At 44.9% G+C, this 22,438-nt stretch overlaps 1 protein-coding gene across 1 annotated transcript; it reads right to left on the reverse strand.

Moving 5' to 3' along the window:
* Positions 1-7,430: 7,430 nt before the first annotated feature.
* FUT4 (fucosyltransferase 4) lies at positions 7,431-11,921 on the reverse strand. The gene has a single exon (XM_068425009.1). It carries the CDS (start codon positions 11,904-11,906, stop codon positions 10,809-10,811), a length of 1,098 nt encoding a protein of 365 aa, XP_068281110.1. The 5' UTR covers positions 11,907-11,921; the 3' UTR covers positions 7,431-10,808.
* Positions 11,922-22,438: the final 10,517 nt, after the last annotated feature.

The raw sequence follows: 22,438 nt of genomic DNA on the forward strand, positions 1-22,438 counted from the left end.
TGAGTAGGCAAACAGGAGATGGCCTAAATGATAGAGTCTTTCTGAGGCATCTGACACCACGTTAAGGGTGTATCTAGAGATATCTGTGCTAATTTGTGGGTTCGGCTTGTGGGCTTAATTAAGGATGTGGGGCCAAGATATGATCTGCCATAGCACTCACTGCTTTTCTGTGCAGAGGCAGTGCACCCACCAGTAACACTGCTCAAGTATTTAGACAAGATACAAGATGCAGGGACATAGGGATGCCTGGGAGGAGCAGGCACCTCACAGAGCTGAACTGTATGGCCAGGTCTATCTCTGCATCCCCTAGGTAGATGTGAGCATGGGATCTGAGCCGTCAGCACTCCCAGCACACAGCTCTCTGCCCTCTCCAGGCCCTACGCATCTGCTAGAGGAAAGTGGATGGCCTCAAGGGCAGGCTATAACAGTCCAGATCCCCTTGCAGCTAAGCAGGATCAAGCAGGTGAACAAGTTATGGGAAGAGGCACAAGATGAGGGAGTGCTCTGAGGCAGTCAAGGATCGAACCTAAATTTGCGGAGAAGCAGGTGTTCAGAAAAAAGAAATGGAGATTTCTCCATCCCCATTGCCGCTAATGTCATGGGGAACATTATAGTGCAAATATGGAGAGTTTTTTCGATTTGCCAGTTAGGGACACTTGCCTCCTAGAAGCTCTTCTGTTCTTTGGGTATGATTAGCTTTGGTTAAGGCAAGGAGATACATCATTCAGTTCTTCATCTCGCTTTCCTCCTCTTCCCAGTCACTTGGTAACACTCCAGCCCGGCTAACTGCAATCCCAAAAGGCCACCAAAATAGAAAATCACATACATACCCGTTGTTTCATGATGCTACTTTTCCTCTGAGAATCACAACCAGCCAGACCAGACTAACCTGCCCAAGCGGCTGAGTCAGAGAGCAGTCCATTAAGAGGGAAATGAGAGCAAGATGTGGAAGATGGCCCACAGCAGAAATGTAACAGATAAGTGCACAGGGAGACACATCAATCACTAGAGCAATAGGAAGAGAGAAAACATTTAAAACTGTAAAAAGTCTATCCAAGTGCCTAAATAGCATGTCTAGCTGTTCCACAGCCAGCAGACACCATTTAAAGAGTCCGTAGCTTAGCCAGCTGAAGAGGTTAGAGAGTTGTTGGAAGCTTGTAGAATTGTAAGACTGTACAAAAAGTTTGGTGAAAATCACTTCTGCCCTTGAGGCAATGTTGGGAAGAGGATTTTTCCCACAATATGTCACAAGTCAGTAACCAGTGCGAGGAAAGTGGCCTATGCCTCTGTGCCTCATGGATCTACAAAAGGGAAGAGCGAGATTCATCTTTCTTCTGAAATACTGGAGAAGAATCTTAACTTGGTGTTCAGTGCCCTGATGGTCCTACTGATGATACTCAACCTAGAGGCTGAATGGGTCATCTGTCTTGCTTGTATGCTCAGGATAAAATCACTCCCAGATGTGAGATCAAAAAGGAAACCCCCTCCAGCCCCTGCCCTGGTCAGGTCACCAGGGCTGCTAGTCAGCCTCCCAGGCTCCTGCAAGCTTTTCATCTAACCACACATTTGTTTCACTGCTTTGGTGATGTCCTTGCTTTCTCCTGCTCTCTTCCGCCGCTGCACATGGGAAAAAGCTTATGGGGCTTTCCCTGCTTGTTTCTGCAGGTTTTAGACATGGGGACATTCTGCGGCTATAGAAAAGTCTGTGCCTGTGACCAAAGAGAGTCTCCTCTTGTGTTTTGTTGTGAAGTTCCTTGCATTCCTCAAATTCTTTAGGAAATGGGGTTCAAACTACTTCAGCAACCTAAAAAAAAAACCTCTTCGGTGACATTTGTTATCTTCTCCATCTCACACATGGAGTCAAGCCCACATCTGCCACTCTTTCATACCACCAGCAGTGACGGTGCCTTTGGGGGCTGCTCCAAAATGACCTAAGCCAGTGGTTCAGAAGGGACCGAAGATGCCCCAAGCTTCAGCACCTGCCCATGTACTGTGTGGACAGAAACACTGACCAGAATCCTCCCATCACTCTGTCCCACTTGCCCCAGTGCTGCCACCCAGTAGAGAGCAGGCACAGGGTATGTCCCTGAAGCCATGTACAACGTTGTTGCAAGGGCTGGGCAGGATTTGTCAGCAACTTGAATGAAGACAGAGTTTTGGGGTGTGCATTGGACTTTGGATCACTCCTGACAAACCAGTTGTTAATGGTATCCCACTATTGCTTCTCAGTGATCTGCAACCCACCATGAAGCAGCACTATAATAAGAACAGGGGTCTTCCTCATGCCTTGACTCTGAGCAGGAGGTCAGATTTCCTCTCCTCTGTATCGGTAGGCACAGAAAAAAAGTTGTTTACTTAGAACTCACCAGCTCCTGTGGATAACTTCTCACTTTAATAACTTTCTAATTAGTAGAAACAGAAATGACTAAACTATAATGACAAACTAAAATACAACTTCAGGCAAAGAATCTGAAGGGAAAACTAAATACCAACACCAAAGGAGTGATACGTTCTATAAACCTAAAGTTATTTCTTTAATGTGGCTTTCTGAAGACACAAGTAATTGGTACATAATATTGCAAGAATGAAATGAAGCACCTCGGGATGTAAAGGTGGGTGTGATGGTTTCCATCAGTTGAGAGCTCAACCACGTATTTCTAGTTATTTGTAAACTCCAAAGCAGAAAGATACCTCCTACGGGAGAGGTTACTCACAACGGGACCACTAGAATCAATGAAGTTCCAGGAAGCGTCTTTCCCTCTACGGTTAATACAGAAATAAAACAAAAGAAACAAAACAGACTCTTTGTTTTTTTCATATTAATTGGTGCTTTCCAAGTGAACATTTCAGTTGCTGTCCCTGCCCCAGCTAACTTCTCCTTTTCTGGTTTTATTGATGTGAATTGTGTCCTTTCTTTTGCTGCTGATATGCAACCTGCATCTTCCTGTGCTGCGCACGGCCATCCTAGTCCTCTCCTTCGCAGGTTTTACAAGATATAATGGGTATTTGATTGAAAACTGAATATTCAGCAGCAAGGACAAAAATAAAGAAAACAGTCATAACTCGTAGGGTTAAGTTACCTTAATGACTTGACAAGAACTCAGCAAAATGCTCAGTTTTTACATTCTGGACAAAGCATAATTTTTAGTGATTGATTTTACCCATTACTAATGGCAGATACAAGCTGAGTGAAACCCTGTTTCCAATAAGAGCCGTGTCAAAACTTCTACTGACGTTAAATGGAGTCATAAGTCCAACAAGTAGCCATAGTTTTAGTTGGATTACTGCCTTCTGCAACATTTTGGAAGGCTCATGTTCCACGGGGCAGTTGTGCTCCACCAGAGGCGACCTCAGCATACAAGAGGGAAGAGGGCAGGGGAGGGGATGCATTTTCTCTCCTCTCCTACAATGATCCCATATAAACTAGCAATTCTCCAGCTGCGGAAAAGGACTGAAACTAGCCTGTGCCTCCCCTTGCCTTCAGTCACCTTTCTTCCAAAGGTTTAAGAAGGTTCTATATTGGGAAGTGTGATTAGGAAGATATCTCTCTCTCTTTCTCTTCATTAACCTGCTGCACACTCAAGCTTTCTCTTGAGCTCACACACACACTGGCTCTCAGAGATGTTTCCATCTTCACCCTCCTCCAGCACTAAGAGCGTCATCCAAAACGAGGTTGGAAAAGGGATAGAAGATTGCAATGAAAGAGACAGAGGAGCTGGCAGTAGCCTTGTTCTCCTCTTTCTGTCATGCAGGGGCAGAGGTAGAAACAAGCAAAGCCCAGGATGCACACAGAGCTGACTGCAGCTGCTCACGCCTGGAGAGGCCAGCAGGTCAAGGGAGGGGATTCTGCCCCCCTACTCCGCTCTTGTTCTACTAGCCTCTAGTGCTTGCTTGCATTTATCCCCAGACTGCTGCAAAATCCGACCAAAATTTTCATCAAACATCCATATATTAACTTGTCTTTTCTCAGTTCTGCTTCTCCAAAGTGAGAAGCCATCCGAGCCAACCAGCCTGTGCACATTTGAGGAGCAACACGTGAACGACGGAGAAGGGAAACTAGCATTAAGCCAAGCAAAATGTAGGTTTAGGACTGGAAGGGAAATAAAAACCTTCAGAGCTCTGCCTTAATCTCAGGAGGCCGTTCTTATTCAGAAACAGATGTAAGCATGAGCACAAGCATGACTCTGAATCGATGTTCTCTGTTTTTAATTGGGGCTAGAGTCAGCATTTCCAAGAAAATTCTTCTTGTTCATAGTTAAGAATTTAAAATGTATATCCATGCTTCCCGCAATTGCAAGACATTCTTTTTTTTTTTTTTTATTTCATAGAATCGTAGAATGGTTTGGGTTGGAAAGGACCTTAAAGATCACCTAGTTCCAACCCCACTGCAACAGGCAGGGACACCTTCCACTAGACCAGGTTGCTCAAAGCCCCATCCAACCTGGCCTTGAACACTTCCAGGGAGGGGGCAGCCAGAGCTTCTCTGGGCAACCTGTGCCAGTGTCTCACTACCCTCACAGTCAAGAATTTCTTCCTAATATCTAATCTAAATCTACCCTCTTTCAGTTTAAAACCATTCCCCCTCGTCCTATCACTACATGCCCCTATAAAAAGTTCCTCTCCAGCTTTCCTGTAGGCTCCTTTCACGTACTGGAAGGCTGCTAGAAGGTCTCCCCAGAGCCTTCTCTTCTCCAGGCTGAACAGCCCCAACTCTCTCAGCCTGTCTTCACAGCAGAGGTGCTCCAGCCCTCTCATCATCTTTGTGGCCCTTCTCTGGACTTGCTCCAACAGCTCCATGTCCTTCTTATGTTGGGGACCCCAGAGCTGGATGCAGTACTGCAGGTGGGGTCTCACGAGAGCGGAGTAGAGGGGCAGAATCACCTTCCTCAACCTGCTGGCCACGCTGCTTTTGATGCAGCTCAGGATACGGTTGGCCTGGGCTGCAAGCGCACATTGCCGGCTCATGTTGAGCTTCTCGTCAACCATCACCCCCAAGTCCTTCTCCTCAGGGCTGCTCTCAATCCATTCTCCACCCAGCCTGTATTTGTGCTTGGGATTGCCCCGACCCACAAGCAGGACCTTGCACTTGTCCTTGTTGAACTTCATGTGGTTCGCACAGGCCCAGCTCTCAAGCCTGTCAAGGTCCCTCTGCATGGCATCCCTTCCCTCCAGTGTGTTGACCACACCACACAGCTTGGTGTCATCGGCAAACTTGCTGAGGGCGCACTCAATCCCACTGCCCACGTCGCTGACAAAGACGCTAAACAGCGCTGATCCCAATACCAACCCCTGAGGAACGCCACTCGTAATTTCTGTATCACTTTTCCATTTTAAATACAACTTTGCCTTTAGGACAATTATTTTGCTGTATTTCATGTAGCCCTGTTGTGCTTGCTTCAAATAAATCAATCATCTTTAACACTGCACAAAATTATTTGGCAGCATTATGAATGTATCAAAATGTATTCACAATACAATAATCTACACTTCATGTTTGCAATCATCTTTCTGCCTCCTGCTCTCATTGGCACTCTTGTGATCAGGACCTAAGAGCTGCAATATGCCACAACTTGGGCACTGCTAGTGCTCTGTTTCTTCCTGCACTTAGCTGCCCATCATCCAAAATACCTAGAGTGTCTTTTATTCCAGTGGCAAATTTGAGGATGGAAAAGAAGAATTGTCTTCCATAATACATACGACCAACCCATGGGCTGATTACCTTCAAAAGATGGTTTAATAAGAGAAATGCAAGTCATGCTCTAGGTTTCAAATTTTGGACAATCTTTTGATAGCTATTAAAAGAATATTATTAAAATATTGAGAGTTACTGAAATAAAGTCCAATTTAAATTCTGTTTGCAAAATTTAAACCTATGCAATTCTAATTCCAAGGAGCTAAAATCATTGAAGGACTTCATGAGCTTAGAAAAGTATTTATTCCTTAAGAGGAAAATTTCCAATTAAAAGGGCTCGTAGCTTCAGGATGCTTCCTGAACACACTGAGCACCTCACTGTTGGCAATGTCAAATCCCTGCAGCTCTCAATGCACTGCTCCAAACCAGGCTCTGTCTTACTCCTCTCAGATATTCGTTGGACTGAGACCCTCAGGAACAGCCATCAACTCTGCCAAATTTAGGCTTGAGTAAGTAGCTCAAGATCATAAAGCAAAACATCTGCAGAATTTAGAGTAGACATAGATACTGTGGCCTCAAGTATCGTTTTTAAAATGACTGTGCAGAAGAAAATACAGAATTACAGAGACCATAATTGTTAAACAGAATGGGTTACAAGAGACACCTAAGTTACTCAAATAATGAATTTTTTTACTGATTAGAAATAGGCTTTTATACTTGGATCCTGATTTATCTTTAGTTAAATACCACTTAAAACCATGTTAAGTCATTGTGTTCTTGTCAATGGATTTTAGATTGAGCCAGCTCTATGCTCCCTACAAAGGACTGTTTACACTCTTAAAACAAATACCATTTTACATGACTGTTGGATAGAGCTGTGCAAGTGAGTTTAATCAGGCGTAACTCACTTCGTAAAAGTCACCAAACAAGCCTGAACAAATGGTATCGAATGTTTGACAGAAAAATATTTCCACCAGTTTCCCCAACCAGTAGTTCAATCATGTCTGGAAAATCAGCAAAAAATCATTTCCCTTCTTGGGCACGAGTAACCAAGCAGTGAGTTTAAGCTCTACTTACAACAGTTAAATGTGTTGGTGATACAACATCAATCACCTGAGGTGGGGAAAGTGAGGATTGTAGCATTTACCCCATCCTGGCTGGGCTGGAGGTTTCAGAAATGCTGAAATTTCTCAACACGATGCACTAAGCAGTACAGAAGATGAGTAAAGAGAGGTAAGCAATCATCTGTGCTGCAATCTGTGGTAACAAAAGCTTAGGGAAAAGAGGTTTGGGCCCTTTGTCTTTTTGTTGCTTACTTGAAGATGACGAACAAGCATGAAAAAAGCTGCAGCTAAACAGGTAGCTGTAGCACTACATGCTCAATATCAAAATAAACACAATCTCCATTTCATTTTGAAATTTAAGGGAAAAACAAAATCCATGCACTTCCAAATTCTCTGTAGGTCAAGAGAGAGTTTGTTTTTTGGATTTGTTTGAAATGACATTTTTCCAGCAGACATCCAACTTCAACAAATGCTCCTTTTCATAGTGAAAATAACTCAGTACAGCCTCTCCTATGAAAATATTTTTCTCCTGGCACAACCAGGTTTCTCTCCTAACCTCAGATGGTCTGACTACTTTGAGAACAATCAGCCACTTTTATGGATTAAACAAACATGAAAAGAAATTAGTTCTCTCTAAAAAGCAGTTTTCTACAGCTTTCCTAACACAGAAAGAAGACGAAATTAAAAAATAAGGTCATTTTGTGCTATTTCCTTTAATTTTATTGAGTGTCAGTCTAAATAATTAATACAAATACAAAGTTACTTCATTCAATGAAGACACTTTACAGTATAAAATTCCCTGAGATACAATATGTAACTTAAAGGATCACATAATTCTCTACTCTATTTACACCATAATCAAAAAGTAATATTAATTCTTCTCCTTATAAAACAGAAGACAATAATCTTCCTTTCTCTCCCTCCACCCCAATATTTTAAGGCATGGAATAAAACACTTCATCAAAATGTACTCAATAAGTTTTCTCTACTTAAAATAGAAAATACATTTGCTTAATTTTTACAGATGGATTATATACATCACCTGCAACATCTTGTGGAGTCTGGTACCTGATCTACAATCCAATTTGCTCAAACTCTTTATTCACTGTTGAACTTGAGCTCTACAAAGTGAATTACAGAAGTCAGTCCTTAGCTTAGATGGTTCACTAACTATTAGCCTGTAGAGCAGATGAGCCGAAAAACAAACTAGATTTATAGAGATGCTGTGATACTGACTTCAGCAGCTGTAGACCAGGGCTGAATTTCCTCCCAAATCCAAAGGCAAAAGTGTGCAACGCTCACACAAGAGCTATGAAACTAGAAAAGGCTTTTTTTTTTCCTCCCAAAGCAAGTGCTCTGCAATAATTATTACAAGACTACAGTTTTCATTATACAATTCTTGAAAATACTCAATGCGTAACTTACAAATACAGCACAACTGTGTTGTGAGTGAGTGATTCACATCTTATTAAAACGTGATGCTTTAATTATTGCACAGCTCTTTTCTGAATTTTACAAAACTTTAGTTCATCAAAGATGTCAACCGCTTTTCTTAGAGAGGCTGAAAAAAAAAAAAGGATCAGTTGCAATCTTTGGAAATTCCCATGCTCCCATAGCCTGATCTTCTGCCTGTGGCATTACTAACGATCACACAGAATTGTGTGCCTGGAAACTTTCAGAAAATGCTAAAAAATTTAGGAGGACTGAAAAAAAAGCACTAGTTTCAGCAGACTGATAAAAAGCAGTGCAATCTTAAATATTAGTTTTCAAAGATTGCTCGCTGCTTTTAAGATTAGGGGTTTACATATATTTACATGAACCGTGATAAAACTAAACAGGAAAAAAGGATAAATCAAAGGGAAACAGATTCTGTTATCCTGACACTTAGCTATTACTGTTAATGCTACACTTAAAATAGATTTTTTTAAATTATCGAAACCAATTTTACGGGAGCAGTAGCCACTGGCAGAGAAACAGATGAGCATGCAATGAAGAACATGCTTTTGCTTTAAACAATCACTTAAGTTCAAGTGAAAATGCAGCATTAGGGACCATCCTTACTACACTCCGTGTGGCACTGACTCTCCTTTCCCAGCAAAAGTCTGACAGCAACTCTGGCCTTAGCAAAAGAAATGTTCATTAAGTACTTTTAGCTGTCTTTCCTTGCGCAAAAGCAGTAGGGAATAAATACAGCAGCCAGTAAGATCTGACCTGGTAAATTCTTGCAGATTATTCATGAGCTTCATTATTATTACAGATTTTTTTCCATACTCTTTTAATTCCATGCCTACCTAATCATGGGGATCATCTAATTTAAAATAAATTACAGTAGGCTGTCAGCTCATAAATCTAAAGAGCACACACTCACGTCCCTTATTGCCCAAGTCAAAACGAATCCTATTCTAACCCAAATACATCTCTCAAATGCCAGTAAACTCACCTGTTCTGATGCCCAGTTTTTATTTGCAACTGACTTCCTTCTTTCCTCACCTGTTCTGTGCCCATTGTTTTATTCCGAGTGAAGTCTCTGGGTAGCTCCATGGATTATCCAGCCCCTTAAACAGGAGCTGGATGAATCCATTCATCATTTGTGCAGGACCCTTGCGGGTTATCATTTTTTGCCACCAAATCTTATAGTTGCAAAGGGCAGGGAGGGCTCAGATTCGTGCGGACGAGTAATGGCAATTGAAGTTTCTTTCTGGATTTCACCACGCAAGATTACGAGTAACCAAAAAGTAACCATACGGTGACTACTAGGAAGCTCTTACTCCAGCAAAATGTCAGAGTCTGAAAGGGAATAACTATCATAAATGTTCCCTGAAGGCACTGAGAGAAGGAAGTTTTATCTTAGGAACCAATTTATTGATTAAAAAACTGGGCTGGAAAAATCCCTCAAACCAAATGGAAAAAAAAATCTTTCCCTTTTCATATTCTTTCCTCGCACAACCTGTATTTTAACAACGGTCTAGGTCTTATTCTCTACAGCAATTTTCTTTTTGAAAGGCGGTGATTTGTGACCTGAGTTTTGGGGGGTTTTTTTTGGTAATTATTATTTTACAAACAGTAAAGCGGCATTCTAAATAATCTGTCACCTGGCAGAATTTTTAAAAACGCATGCCATAAACCAAAACAATTGCTCCACAACAGGACAGTCTAATGATACTAGAGAAATAAGTTAGCCTTTCTGTATACATATTCAATATAGTAATAAAAACCCTGTAGTTCTGAGCCTTTCCCTGCTTTTTTCCTATATGGCAGTAATTTTGCAGAGAAACACATGCAGACTCCTGTAAACATTTTCTAATTCCTGAATAAAGGGAGGGTGGAAATGTTCCAACTTTTTATCTACAGTCTGTCTTTTCATGTACTTAAAGCTGTTCTCCACTTTCATACAGGATAAACGTACCTATGGTTCTAGTAGGCAGTGGCAGAAACACTCTACATCATCTGAGCTGTTTGTTCCACTCGGATCCAGTCCCCTCCATACACTTTTTCCTAAATGGAATTATTATTTGGCTCAAAGCATTGTTACTTGGCTGCTACAATTTCAAACATTGCTATAAAGTGCTACCTTATCATTACATTCTTACGTTCAACGCTTGCAGCTCAGAATTTGTCTGCAAATAGCTTTCACACGCATAGTAATCACTGCTAAAAATATTCACTTTTGTCTTCGGAGTACAGAAAGCCAGCGCTGACCACGTATGCCCTGTAAGCAGAAGTAAGTTTCACGGTCCAGGAAGCTGTCATAGCTGACAAAAACGGTTTCAGCTGTAGGGCTGAAGAACTTGGCATCGGTTATTTATGTCGAGCTACACACAGCTGTGAAGGTTTCAGATCTGTATGACTTCTGGAAATTTAACTTTGCTGTTGAAGAATCATCTTGTCCGATGTTTCTTTGTACTTTCATAATTTTGCACTTTAATAAAAATCTTCCTTCTGTAGGCTTTTCACAGCTTGTTTACCTGTACCTGTATGCTTTTCTCACTGATGACACAGCCTTCTGCGTACTACTTCGGCTAACGATCTCTGCAAGGCTCATCCTTCCCTACGCCTTGGCGCAGTCCACTGCTGGCACAGGCTGGCCAGGCAAGTCTCACCCGCCAGGAACATCAGCTTTCAAACCAGCTGGCCAGATTTCGTACAGTCTTGATTTGATTCCCGGCTGCCCTCACAGCCTCGCAAACCTTGCAGAAATGCTCGTCCCAGAACGAGGTGATGTGCACCTCGTACTTCTTCCTCCAGGCGAAATACCTCCTGTAGTTGGGTTTGTTTTTATCGAGGAATTTCAGGTAGGTGGCCAGCAGCCGGGGACTGGGGAAGTCATCGACGTGGATGAAGGAATCGGCGGGGATGAAGCGCTCATAGTTGGCCCTGCGGGGGCCGAGGACAACAGGCACGGCGCTGGCGGCAAAGGCGTTTCTCCAGAGCTTCTCGGTGATGTAGTCGGTGTGCTGGGAGTTCTCGAAGGCCAGGTAGAACTTGTAGGCCGAGACGGTCTCCACCACGCCGCCCCCGGCCAGCGCCAGCCCCCGTGCCCCGTACACGTCGATGGCGAGGTGCTCCTTCAGCTGCCGGTAGTAGCGCACCCGGGCGTGCTCCTCGTTCCAGTTGCTGATGACCCAGGCCACCAGCCGTGTCTTGCGGGGCAGGACGAAGGGCCGGGGCGCCGGCGGGGTGTAGAGGTACCCGTAGGGCACGAAGACGTCCGAGTCCCGCCGGTAGGACATGGTCCAGTTGAAGAGGCCGGCCAGCCCCCGCAGGCCGGGCGAGTGCGAAGGCGACTCGAAGTTCATCCACACCCAGAGCTGCCGCGGCGGCCGCGGCGGGGGCCCGCGGGGCAGCCCCTCGGCGCCGTGCAGCAGCAGGTCGCGGTGGTGGAAGAGCACGGCCCGCGCCTCGCCGTAGCGGCTGCGGTCGGCGCTGAGGCGGCAGCCCGTGATGTTGTAGCGCCGCCGGCAGTCGGCCATGCGCCGCGGCCGCCCGAAGGGCTCCCACCACAGCAGCACGTCCACCTCGCTGCCGCCCCGGCCTCCCACCGCGGCCCGCGGGACCGACGCCGGCTCCGGCAGGCAGGAGTAGAGGGCGAGGGCGGCGGCGGCGCCCAGAAGCCCGGCTGCCAGCGCCCACCGCCGCCCGCGCAGCCGCCGGCGCCACCGCCGCGGGCAGCCGGACCGCCCGGCGGGGCAGCGGCGCGGGGCCGGCTCCATCCAGGCCGCCCGCTGCCGCCGCTCTGCCCTTGGCTGCCGCCGCTCTGCCCTTGGCGGCCGCCGCGGGGCAGCGGCGGGGCTGGGGCCGGCCAGCCCATGCTGCGGCTGGCGCTGCCGCCGCCGCCGCCTCTCCCCCACCCCCTGCCCCCGCGGCGGGGAGGTGCCGATGCCGCCGTCCCTCCCGGCCATGCCGGCCCGTCCTCCCCGGGCGGCCAACCGCCGCCCGGCCCCGCGGCCGCCCGCCCACCGCCGCGGCCCGCCCCTGGGTGCCGCCCTGCCCCGCCCGCGCTGGACCGCCATGGCTGCTGCGTCAGCGGGGAGAGTGGTCCTCAGGCTCCCAGGCAGGGCTGGGGGGCCTCGGCCCCTCCCCTCCGTGCGGCAGGTGCCGCCATGGCAGCCCCGGGAGTAGCTGAGGCGGCTGCGGGCAGCGTGTGGGCAAGAGCAGCCCGGGGCTCGCTGAGGTGGCTAAGGGCAGCTGCAGGTGATGGCAGCCCCGGGGGTCACTGAGGTGGCCGCGGACAGGTCCAGGCAATGGCAGCCCGTGCGCCCCGGCCTGCTCCGTTGCTCATCCCCGAGTCGGGGCTGCAGCCAGAATTTGTGTCTCCACACTCAGGAAGGGCTGCCCTGCCCCAAGCCCAGGCCCCAGCATGCACAAGAAGGGACGTGGGGATGGCTCACGGGGGGCTTCGGGGCACCCACACCCTATGAGCCCAGGTAGGAGCATGGGGCAGAGGACCATGGGCGAAGGAGAGCCCTGCCACACACGCCATGGAGGCCGACGCAGCCTCACATCTCCCTGCCCTCTTGCCCAGGAGAGAGCAGGACTGCTCTGCTGCTTCCCACGCACCTTCTCACTCACTTCTTCCAGTCCACGCCTGAAACAGTTAGAGGTTGTAAACTCCGGCAAAATGGCTTTCCCACACCAGCTGAGCTATGGTTTACGTGCTGTATTCAGTGGCCTTGCAGGGAAGTACTTCGGAAGAAGCAGGGGAATTTCTTTTACAACAGTCACAATTTAGAGAGCGAACTTGGGAGAAGGTTTGAACAAGTCACTTATTTAGCAAAAAAAAAAAGAAGTGACAGCAGCCACAGTAGCTTTGAATTCCTGCCAAATTCAGTTTCAAGCACCTCTAAAAGGATTAACAATTTGGAAAATTAAAGAAAATAAATTAGAGGATCTTTTTTGTCCTTTTAAAACTTTCTTAGAACCACCTATGTTTACATTAAAATTTTTAAATCTCACAGCTATTTAAAAACTACAAAACCTTATGGTCACCAGAAAATCACTTTTGTTTAACAGAGCTGGTGTGAAAAAGTATATCAGATGATAGGCTCAAAACTTTCTTCCCCAAGTCATTTGCTTCAGCGAACTAAGAGGTCATTGATCCACACAGTTCAGAGACTGTTTGTACAGAACTGGAGAGTCTCCAGCTCAGACACCATGCGTTTTCATATCCAACAGCTATAGATCCAAGGTCCTCTCATAAAGATCTACTGAAGGCAGTGGAGTTACACCAGGCATAAATTCTAACAGACCATTTGGATTGCAGCATAGCTTTTACATACCACATAGGTCAAGGCCCCGTGACTTGGCTCTATAATAGTAAAAAAAGTGATTCAAGCCTGTTTACCCCCCAAAATGAAGAAGAGTTGTGTGTGAGGTTGGTGTTAGGTTAGTTACTAGGTTGTGTGCATACAAAAAAGTGCATGCAGACTTCCGTTGTCCATGTTGTAAGCACTCGTAAAATATAAGAAACGCCAACAGCTGTGGTTATAGTCGATATCTTACTGCCTCTGCTCCAACGTACAGCATCGGTTGGAAGGGATCTCTGGAGGACACAAATCTACCCTCCCACTCAGAGGAGCACCATTGCTAGCACTAGCCAGGGTGCCCACCTAGGTGCTGGCTGGACTAGCACCAAGGTGTTGAAAATATTAATCATAGAATAGTAGAATCGTTTTGGTTGGAAAGGACCTTTAAGCTCATCAAATCCAACTGTTAACCTCACACTGCCAAGTCCACCACTAAACCATGTCCCTAAGCACCACGTCTACTCATCTTTTAAATACCTCCAAGGATGGTGACTCCACCACTTCCCTGGGCAGCCTGTTCCAATGCTTGACAACCCTTTCACTGAAGAAATTTTTTCTGATATCCAATCTAACCCTCCCCTGGCACAACTTGAGGCCATTTCCTCTCATCCTGTCGCTTGTTACCTGGGAGAAGAGACTGACACGACCTCACTACAGCCTCCTTTCAGGTAGTTGTAGAGAGCGATAAGGTCTCCCCTGAGTCTCCTTTTCTCCAGGCTAAACAACCCCAGTTCCCTCAGACGCTCCTCTAAGACTTGTGCTCTAGACCCTTCACCAGCTTCGTTGCCCTTCTTTGGACTCACTCCAGCACCTCAATGTCTGTCTTGTAGTGAGGGTACTGAACACAGTACTCGAGGTGCAGCCTCACCAGTGCCGAGTACAGGGGGACAATCACTTCCCTAGTCCTGCTGGCCACACTATTTCTGATACAAGACAGGATGCTGTTGGCCTTCTTGGCCACCTGGGCACACTGCTGGCTCATATTCAGCCAGCCACCGACCAACACCCCCAGGTCCTTTTCCGCTGGGCAGCTTTCCAGCCACTCTTCCCCAAGCCCGTAGTGTTGCATGGGACCCATAGAATGTGGGACCCATATAATGCAGGACCCAACACTTGGCCTTGTTGAACCTCATACAGTTGGCCTTGGCCCATCGATCCAGCCTGTCCAGATCCCTCTGCAGACCCTTCCTACCCTCCAGCAGATCAACACTCCTGCCCAACTTGGTGTCATCTGCAAACTTACTGAGGGTGCACTCGATCCCCTCATCCAGATCATTGATAAAGATATTAAAGACAACTGGCCCAAATACTGAGCCCTGGGGAACACCACTTGTGACTGGGCACCAACTGGATTTAATTCAAGAACAGAGACTCCACAACACCTCTGGCAGCCTTTCCCAGGGCTGCACCACCCTCTCGGTGAAGAATGTTTCCCTAACATCTATCCCTGAACCTTCCAACCTGTAATTTGTGGCTGTTGTCCCTTCTTATATCCAAAGAGAGTGGCTTCATCATCTTCATAACTTACCTTCAGGTAGTTGCTGGCTCCCATTAAATCATCCCATCACCTCCTCTTCACATGACTAAACAAGACCACTTCCCTCAACCTCTCCTCTTAGCTTGTGTGCTGTAGGGTGTCTCGTCATCTTGGCAGCCTTCCACTGGACCATGTTCTCAAAATCCTTCTGGAACTGGGAGGCTGGAAACTGGAGACAGTATTCCAGGTGCTGCTTCACCAGTGGAGTATAATTACTTTCCTCAACCTGCTGGACGTACTTCTGATGTTGCCTAGCCCGGGGCTTGCTTTATTTTCAAGGAGAGCTCATATTCAGCTTGATGTTCATATAGCCCCCAGGTCCCTTCCAGCGTGGTTGTTTACCAGACAGCCAGTTCCCAGCCTGTTTTCTGCTCCACACACAAAACTTGCTCCTTCTCCTTGCTGAACTTCCCAAGGTTTCTGTTGGCTCACTCCAAGTTTATCAAGGCCTCTCTGAACTGAAGTTGTACAAGCCAGGATGTCAACCTCACTTTCTAATTTAGTATTGTTTGCAAAATAGTGTGCTAGCCAATAGTAGCAAAAAAATCTTAGTGCAATAAACATAGGACCTGTCTTGCAAATAACACTGATTTTAATCACAAAATGGGAATCTGGGAAAATTATTTTACTGCAGTAGAAAACCGCAAACAAATGTAGAAATACAATGCTAAGGGAGAGTCAAATCCTCTGAGGGCATGAGCTCTACCTAGAATCAATCCAGAATCCATCCAATACGATGAACACTACCTAAAACAAGCACAATCCCTAGTCTGCCTTAATTAAGGATCCAAAGTGGTCCAAAAGCTGTACTATTAGTAATTTTAGCCATTTCTGCAGACAACGTGAGAAATTTGGGACCCATGAAAGTCAGCAGGAGAGCTCAACTGAATTTTGTGGAATTCTGATTCACTCCATAAATTTGATTGTATCAGCTGCAATGGCAGTTCTTATGTTCCTTCAGGGGCTTAAATTTCAGCATTGATGTATCACTTTGGAAGAGTCCTTGTCTAGTCAAGTTTCCACTTCCATTGCTTGAAGATTTGATGCTAAGACATTCCAATTCCAAAGCCCAGCCAATTACATTGACGATGCCAGGCCTGATCCTGCAAATGGTAAAGTCAACAAAACTGTTGGCATTCATTCAGGGTTTATTAAAATGTTTCAGGACAACTCAACATGGAAGTGTTGAGCCAAGTAGTAACAAATTTGAAAAACAATATATGTGCTTTCCTTGTGAAGATTAATAGCAAGAGTTGGCCAGTTACTTTTCATTTTTTTGCAGTCCCACAGTGGAACTTCAGCACGATGTTCAGCTGCATTGCAATGGCACCTATTTTAAGACTTTTGTCATACAGGAAGAAATCTGTTGAATTATTTAGCATGAGATCAAAACAAGGCTTTCTATATTCATCAACACACCATCAGGTAAATGTGCAGCTCTACACTGCTCACAGTAGTGAGGAGTCCACTAGTTCAAAAGTCTTTATAGAATTTGTATCTACAGCATGAGGAAACCTATTTTCAAGGCATATTGTAGAATTTTTACAAATTACAGATGCAATTGTTTTGCTATCGCTATGTGTTTTTCAAACTCCTCTCAATATATATTTTAGTTAGATATTCATCATAGACACTCCTGAAAGTAATGATAGGTGTGTCTTCAACTAAGACTCTACCAGGCTCCTAGAAATTTTGGTGTAGTAAACTTACAAGCAAGACGTGGTGTGTTGCTGTACAGTGAGGGATACAGGGAGTGACCCCACTGTCAGGACCAGGGTTAGAAGTCAGGTGTCCTCAGACCTGTGTGTAGGTGAGGGATTTCTCTCTCCTTTTTAATGTCTCATTTCTCTTCATGAGAAGAAATCCCAGCCTGGCAGTAACCCACGTCAGCTCCAGTTTGCCTCATTTCTGCCGTAAGACACAGTGTGTCCGTGGCATGATCACAATCAGCTACTCTGCACTGGTAGGGTTTTGTCAAGCAGCTTTGTTCCTCTGACTTGGGAAATACTCCACAGATGTCACTCGGAAGTACAACATGATGAAGGTTGAGTAGTGCTACCAGATGCCTGCAGACCTTCCAGAGGAAACACACCTGGTTTTGTCTGCTTTGGAGGTAAACCATCCCAGGAGATAGCTCTGTGGACCGAGGACCACACAGACTTCTTGGTACTATATACACAAACTGGGGAACTGTGGTTTAACTGCTCTGTGGAAACCACAGTCAGCTCCACTGTTGCTGATAGTCAGGAATTTAAAATAAAATGCTGGCTGTTAGTAATGAACCTGTTGTTACAAAATAAAAAATATTTTGCTTATTTGAAGGTCAAATGTTTGCCATTTCTAACAGCAGTAAATGTTTTTGCCTAGAGCTTCCCAGCTGGCTTCCTCTTCTACTCTGACTCACTCTCTTTTGTCACCCTTGAGAAGTATTTAAGCCTAGAAAAGTCTTTGAAGTTATTTGTCAACTGTCTTGCAAACACAGTTTAAAAGGTACTGCAAGATGTGGTTGTATTTTCAGCCACAGCTATCAAGCCAGACACTGTCAACCAGGGAAACCCTGTGGAGTTTTTTATCCTAAGAAAACATGATTAGCTTCAAAGAGTAGCAGGCTGCTATCTGGTACCAAAATGACACTAAGAATGACTTTGAAATCTCTTCTTCATAAATAGTCCCCATGTTTTCAACACAAGATTTTTGCCAAGTAAGAACCTAAATCCTGTATGAAAAAGAGTGATAAAAGTTCTGTTCTGTATAAATTGCACGCTGTATTTTAGTATAAAGTTTAAATGCCTGCAATTTGATTACCTGGTGTTTCATACTCAGGATTATGATCTGTCTGCTTGGAAGTTTAAAATTCTGAAATATGACCAGAGATAAAAAAATTCAGTTGAAAGCTGATGCCTGCCTCATTGGATGAACAGCTTCTGGATGGACAAGCCCATGTTATTGCACATGCGGCAAATGTGATGTTACAATATTCTGACTGGCTATGGTTCCGCTTGTGGCTGTGAGCAGGGTTGGATTAAAACTATGTAAAGTCAACATTTCCAGGTCAAGGCACAGGCATGAACAAATGTGCTGTGCATACTGTGGATGGAGGATCCTGTCCCAGGACGCTCTTTGACCTTCCATTGCAGCACACATCTTTGTTGTTCACCAGTATAGGCCAGAGGCCAAATCAGAGCAGAAAACTTTCCTACTAAAATCACATGATCCTCAGATACTTTGACATGTGTGTGTGTACCAGCAAGTCCGAATTTGGCTCTATGGATATTTGTTAGCAGTTACCACGGATTTCAATTTTCCTTGGTTTTTGGAGCACTGGACTGCATCTTACACAGCAACAGTGGCAGGGGCAGTGATGTGCAACCAGCTCTGATGCTCTCATTTTACCCCATGAGCATCCCCCAGGCCAGAGGGCAAGGGTCTGTGCTAGAGCTTTTCTTCGAACATCTTTGAACCTCAAGCATCGAGGTGACATTTCAGTCCAGGAGATGAGACTAGCTCTAGTTTGAAGTAAATCTCCTAAGCCATGAATAGTCTAATTATGGGGCTCTCAACACCAATTGCTTTAATAACTTGCCCCCCTCCTGTTGTGCTTCATTGCTTAACAATGTAGATGTAGCCTTTGAAAGATGCCACTGTTATTAATACATGGAAACAAGGATAACATACACTGCGCAGATAATGGATTGAGAGCAACCCTGAAGAGAAGGAATTGGGGGTGATGGTTGACGAGAAGTTCAACATGAGCCAGTAATGTGTGCTTGCAGCCAGAAGGCCAACCGTATCCTGGGCTGCATCAAAAGCAGCGTGGCCAGCAGGTTGAGGGAGGTGATTCTGCCCCTCTACTCTGCTGTCGTGAGACCCCACCTGCAGTGCTGCGTTCAGCTCTGGGGTCCCCAACATAAGAAGGACATGGAGCTGTTGGAGCAAGTCCAGAGGAGGACCACAAAGATGATCAGAGGGCTGGAGCACCTCTCCTATGAAGACAGGCTGAGAGAGTTGGGGCTGTTCAGCCTGGAGAAGAGAAGGCTCTGGGGAGACCTTACAGCAGCCTTCCAGTACCTAAAGGGGCCTACAGGAAAGCTGGAGAGGGACTTTTTACAAGGGCCTGTAGTGATAGGATGAGGGGGAACAGTTTTAAACTGAAAGAGCGTAGATTTAGATTAGATATTAGGAAGAAATTCTTGACTGTGAGGGTGGTGAGACACTGGCCCAGGTTGCCCAGAGAAGCTGTGGATGCCCCCTCCCTGGCAGTGTTCAAGGCCAGGTTGGATGGGGCTTTGAGCAACCTGGTCTAGTGGAAGGTGTCCCTGCCCGTGGCAGGGGGGTTGGAACTAGATGATCTTTAAGGTCCCTTCCAACCCAAACCATTCTGTGATTCTATGATTCTATAATATTTGTCTTTCAAAACAGCAGTTTAGTTTGGAAATGAAATAATATTAAAAAACTAAGAGAAAGGGTTGCTGCTGAAGAGTTAGACAGTAAAAAATCACTATGTTAAAATGTGAGCACAGTTAATTTAAATAACCCAAAACCCCATTTCATAAAACATTATAAATATATTACAAACATAGTAATATTAATACCATTATTATAATATTATGCAGTTATATTTAAACAAATTGCTTAGTTTTATTCAAATGAAAGATGAGAGACATAAAAAGGTCATGAACATGAATATATCAGACTGCCTAAGAACGACCCAAGCCTTGTAACTGAAATAAAATATTCAGTAGAAAAGATTTAAAAGACATCTCTCTGTTGTACAAGGTTGCGCAAAAAGGAAGAGGGACCAAAGGCACAAATGAGATTCACAAATCTGCCTTTGTTGTAGCAAAACTGAGCTAGTGCAGGAATCCAGGATAGACCTAGAAAGTTTCTTCATTTGGAAAATTTTAAAACAAGATCATGAAAAAAAAATTACTAAGAATGAGAAAGCAGGGGGAGGGGAGTAGAATAAAAATGAAGCAAGGAGCAGAACTGAGATGCAACAAGCTTAATCAAAGCCTTTATCTGAAAACCCAGTGTTTTTCAAACATCATTGTGTGGTTCATGATCAAATTTGCATCTAAAAAGTGAGAATAACGTTTTCAAAAGCAGTTACTCCTCCAGTGCCTCAGGTGCAATTTTCAGTGCCAATAATTTTTTCATTTAAAAGTCAAATGGCAATGCTGAAAAGAGTTGGCTTGGAGCCAGCTAAGCGTTTTTTTTCCCCTTCTCACTAATATAAAAATAAACCCAAGCTTTTAGTGTCGGAGAAGAGTTCCAGACAATCAAAAACCAAACATCTCATTTCATTCACAGGTAACTGTAAAAAAAAGCAAAGGAAAACAAAGTCTAGCTTCACAAAGTTGTCACTGAGACTCTTCCTTTTTAACAATATTCAGTGTGGTTTAGATACTTCTGTAGGATCTGAGAGAATCAAATGCCATTTCCACCTCTGAGGATCACACCTTAGGAAACATGTGAATTATCAGTCTATGTTAGCACTGGGAATAAGGAACTCTTCATCTCTGATTTTAAATTATCCATCAGTCCTAGTTCATTTTTTTTTCACTGTACAATACAATTCCCTTCTTTAAAAAGACAGTAAGACTTGTTTATCCCACAAACGTGCTGGAAGGATTTCTGGGAAGAATTCTGGCAATGAAAACTGTAGGGTAAGTGCTAAGTACTATTAATTTGGAAAAGAATGTGCTATAATTATTCTAGAAATATGGCAAAGACTGATCATTAAGTTAGATTGTTAAACATGAAGATGGGAAATATCATGCCTACCAGCCTGGTCCACCACCTCCTCACTTGATTGTCGGTTGTCATCTCCCTCCTCTGTCACTCCTACTTATAGTTCTCCTCCCCGGGTTGGCCAGGCAAATGATCACTGCTATGTATTTCTTGTGCTATCACAGCACTTAGGAAACAACTATGGATCCTTCTAGATAAGGTACAAACACAGCTTTTGCCCCACTTGTTGAGGTGTACCTCATCTCTTCCTAGCAGTTCTTAGTCCTCAAAGAGGGGACATCCCGTAGTCATAAAAGCCAACTCCTCATTTTCAGCACCAGCTGTGCAAACAATAGTTGACCCACAGGATCCATCTATTCCTCAAGCCTACCCCCTCACCAGTAGGATTGAGGAGAAACCACTTGGGCACCTATGTATTTGACTCGCCCTACAGCAATGTAGTCATGCTTGATAGGCTCCATGTCTCCCCTGGCCGTATCATTGGTGACCATGTGAAAGAGCAGCAGGGAGTAAAAGTCTGACGCCCAGACAAGACTCGGCACACTCTCCACATCTTCCCAGGTCTCAGCCCCTCAACAAACCTCCCCAGACAGCACATTGGGGCAGCAAATAGGAACTTCCATCTCCCTCAGCAGGGAGTCTCCAACTACTATCACTCTTCACTTCCTCCTGCATGGCTCCAGCTCAGCCAGCTCAGACGCTTTGCTGGAGACAGCTTCCAGCCTCTTGTCTGCTACCAGAGCACTGAAGCTGTTCCGTACCTGCAAATGTCACTCCTGTCTCTGGTACCTTCTCCAATCATCCATGACCTTTCAAAGCTATCTTTTGTTCTGGTTTTATGCAGTACCTAGAAGGATCCACATTTGTCTCCTAAGTGGTGTGATAATACAAAACAAACTAACGATCATTTGGTATTACCTCACTGTAATAATGGTTAAGAGTGAGAGTTAAGTGACAAGTTATTGCAGGTTCCATGCTGCCTCTGTGGTTCTTTGACACTATAATAACTCTTACATATATAGAGACATCACAGGCTTATTTATGTTAAACTTTTATTACATCAGGCTAGATATCAAATCACAAACTCTTGGCTTATGAACTACTCAGTTTAATCAATGGACCAGCTGAAGGCATTTTAAGGCACGTCTTCAATTACCTCACAAACTTCTGCTGGAACTTAGGATCACTTTGGAACAGAGAGGCCTATGAAAACATCAAGTTTCACAGTAGCAGGTTTTTGTCAGCAAGAACATTTTGTTATCTTTGCATTGTGACATCTTCATCACTGGCTGAAATATGGATCAGATTTGGCTACTACAACATGGGGTAAAAAGTAGTATGAGGACATGAATAAAAAATCAAAGAGGAAATAGGTACCTATCCAAGCAGAACTTCGACATCTTAGAAACCGATCTACATCTCTAAAAGCAGCTAGATTTTGGTGTTTCATTTGACACATCACAACAGGCTCAGGTCTTCACAGCACTAAAGTTCAGCAATCTGCAAAAAAAACACAATCTGCGGTAAGGATGGATGAGACACCACATAGTGAGCCCCCCAAACCACTAGTCACATTTAGGGAAAGGCAGTAAATGTGAAAAGCAAAAATGGATGCATTAACTTCAGTAAATTCAGCATCATGGGTATATAT

The sequence above is a fragment of the Nyctibius grandis genome, chromosome 2 (assembly GCF_013368605.1).
Source record: "Nyctibius grandis isolate bNycGra1 chromosome 2, bNycGra1.pri, whole genome shotgun sequence".
NCBI classification, from domain to species: Eukaryota; Metazoa; Chordata; class Aves; order Nyctibiiformes; family Nyctibiidae; genus Nyctibius; species Nyctibius grandis.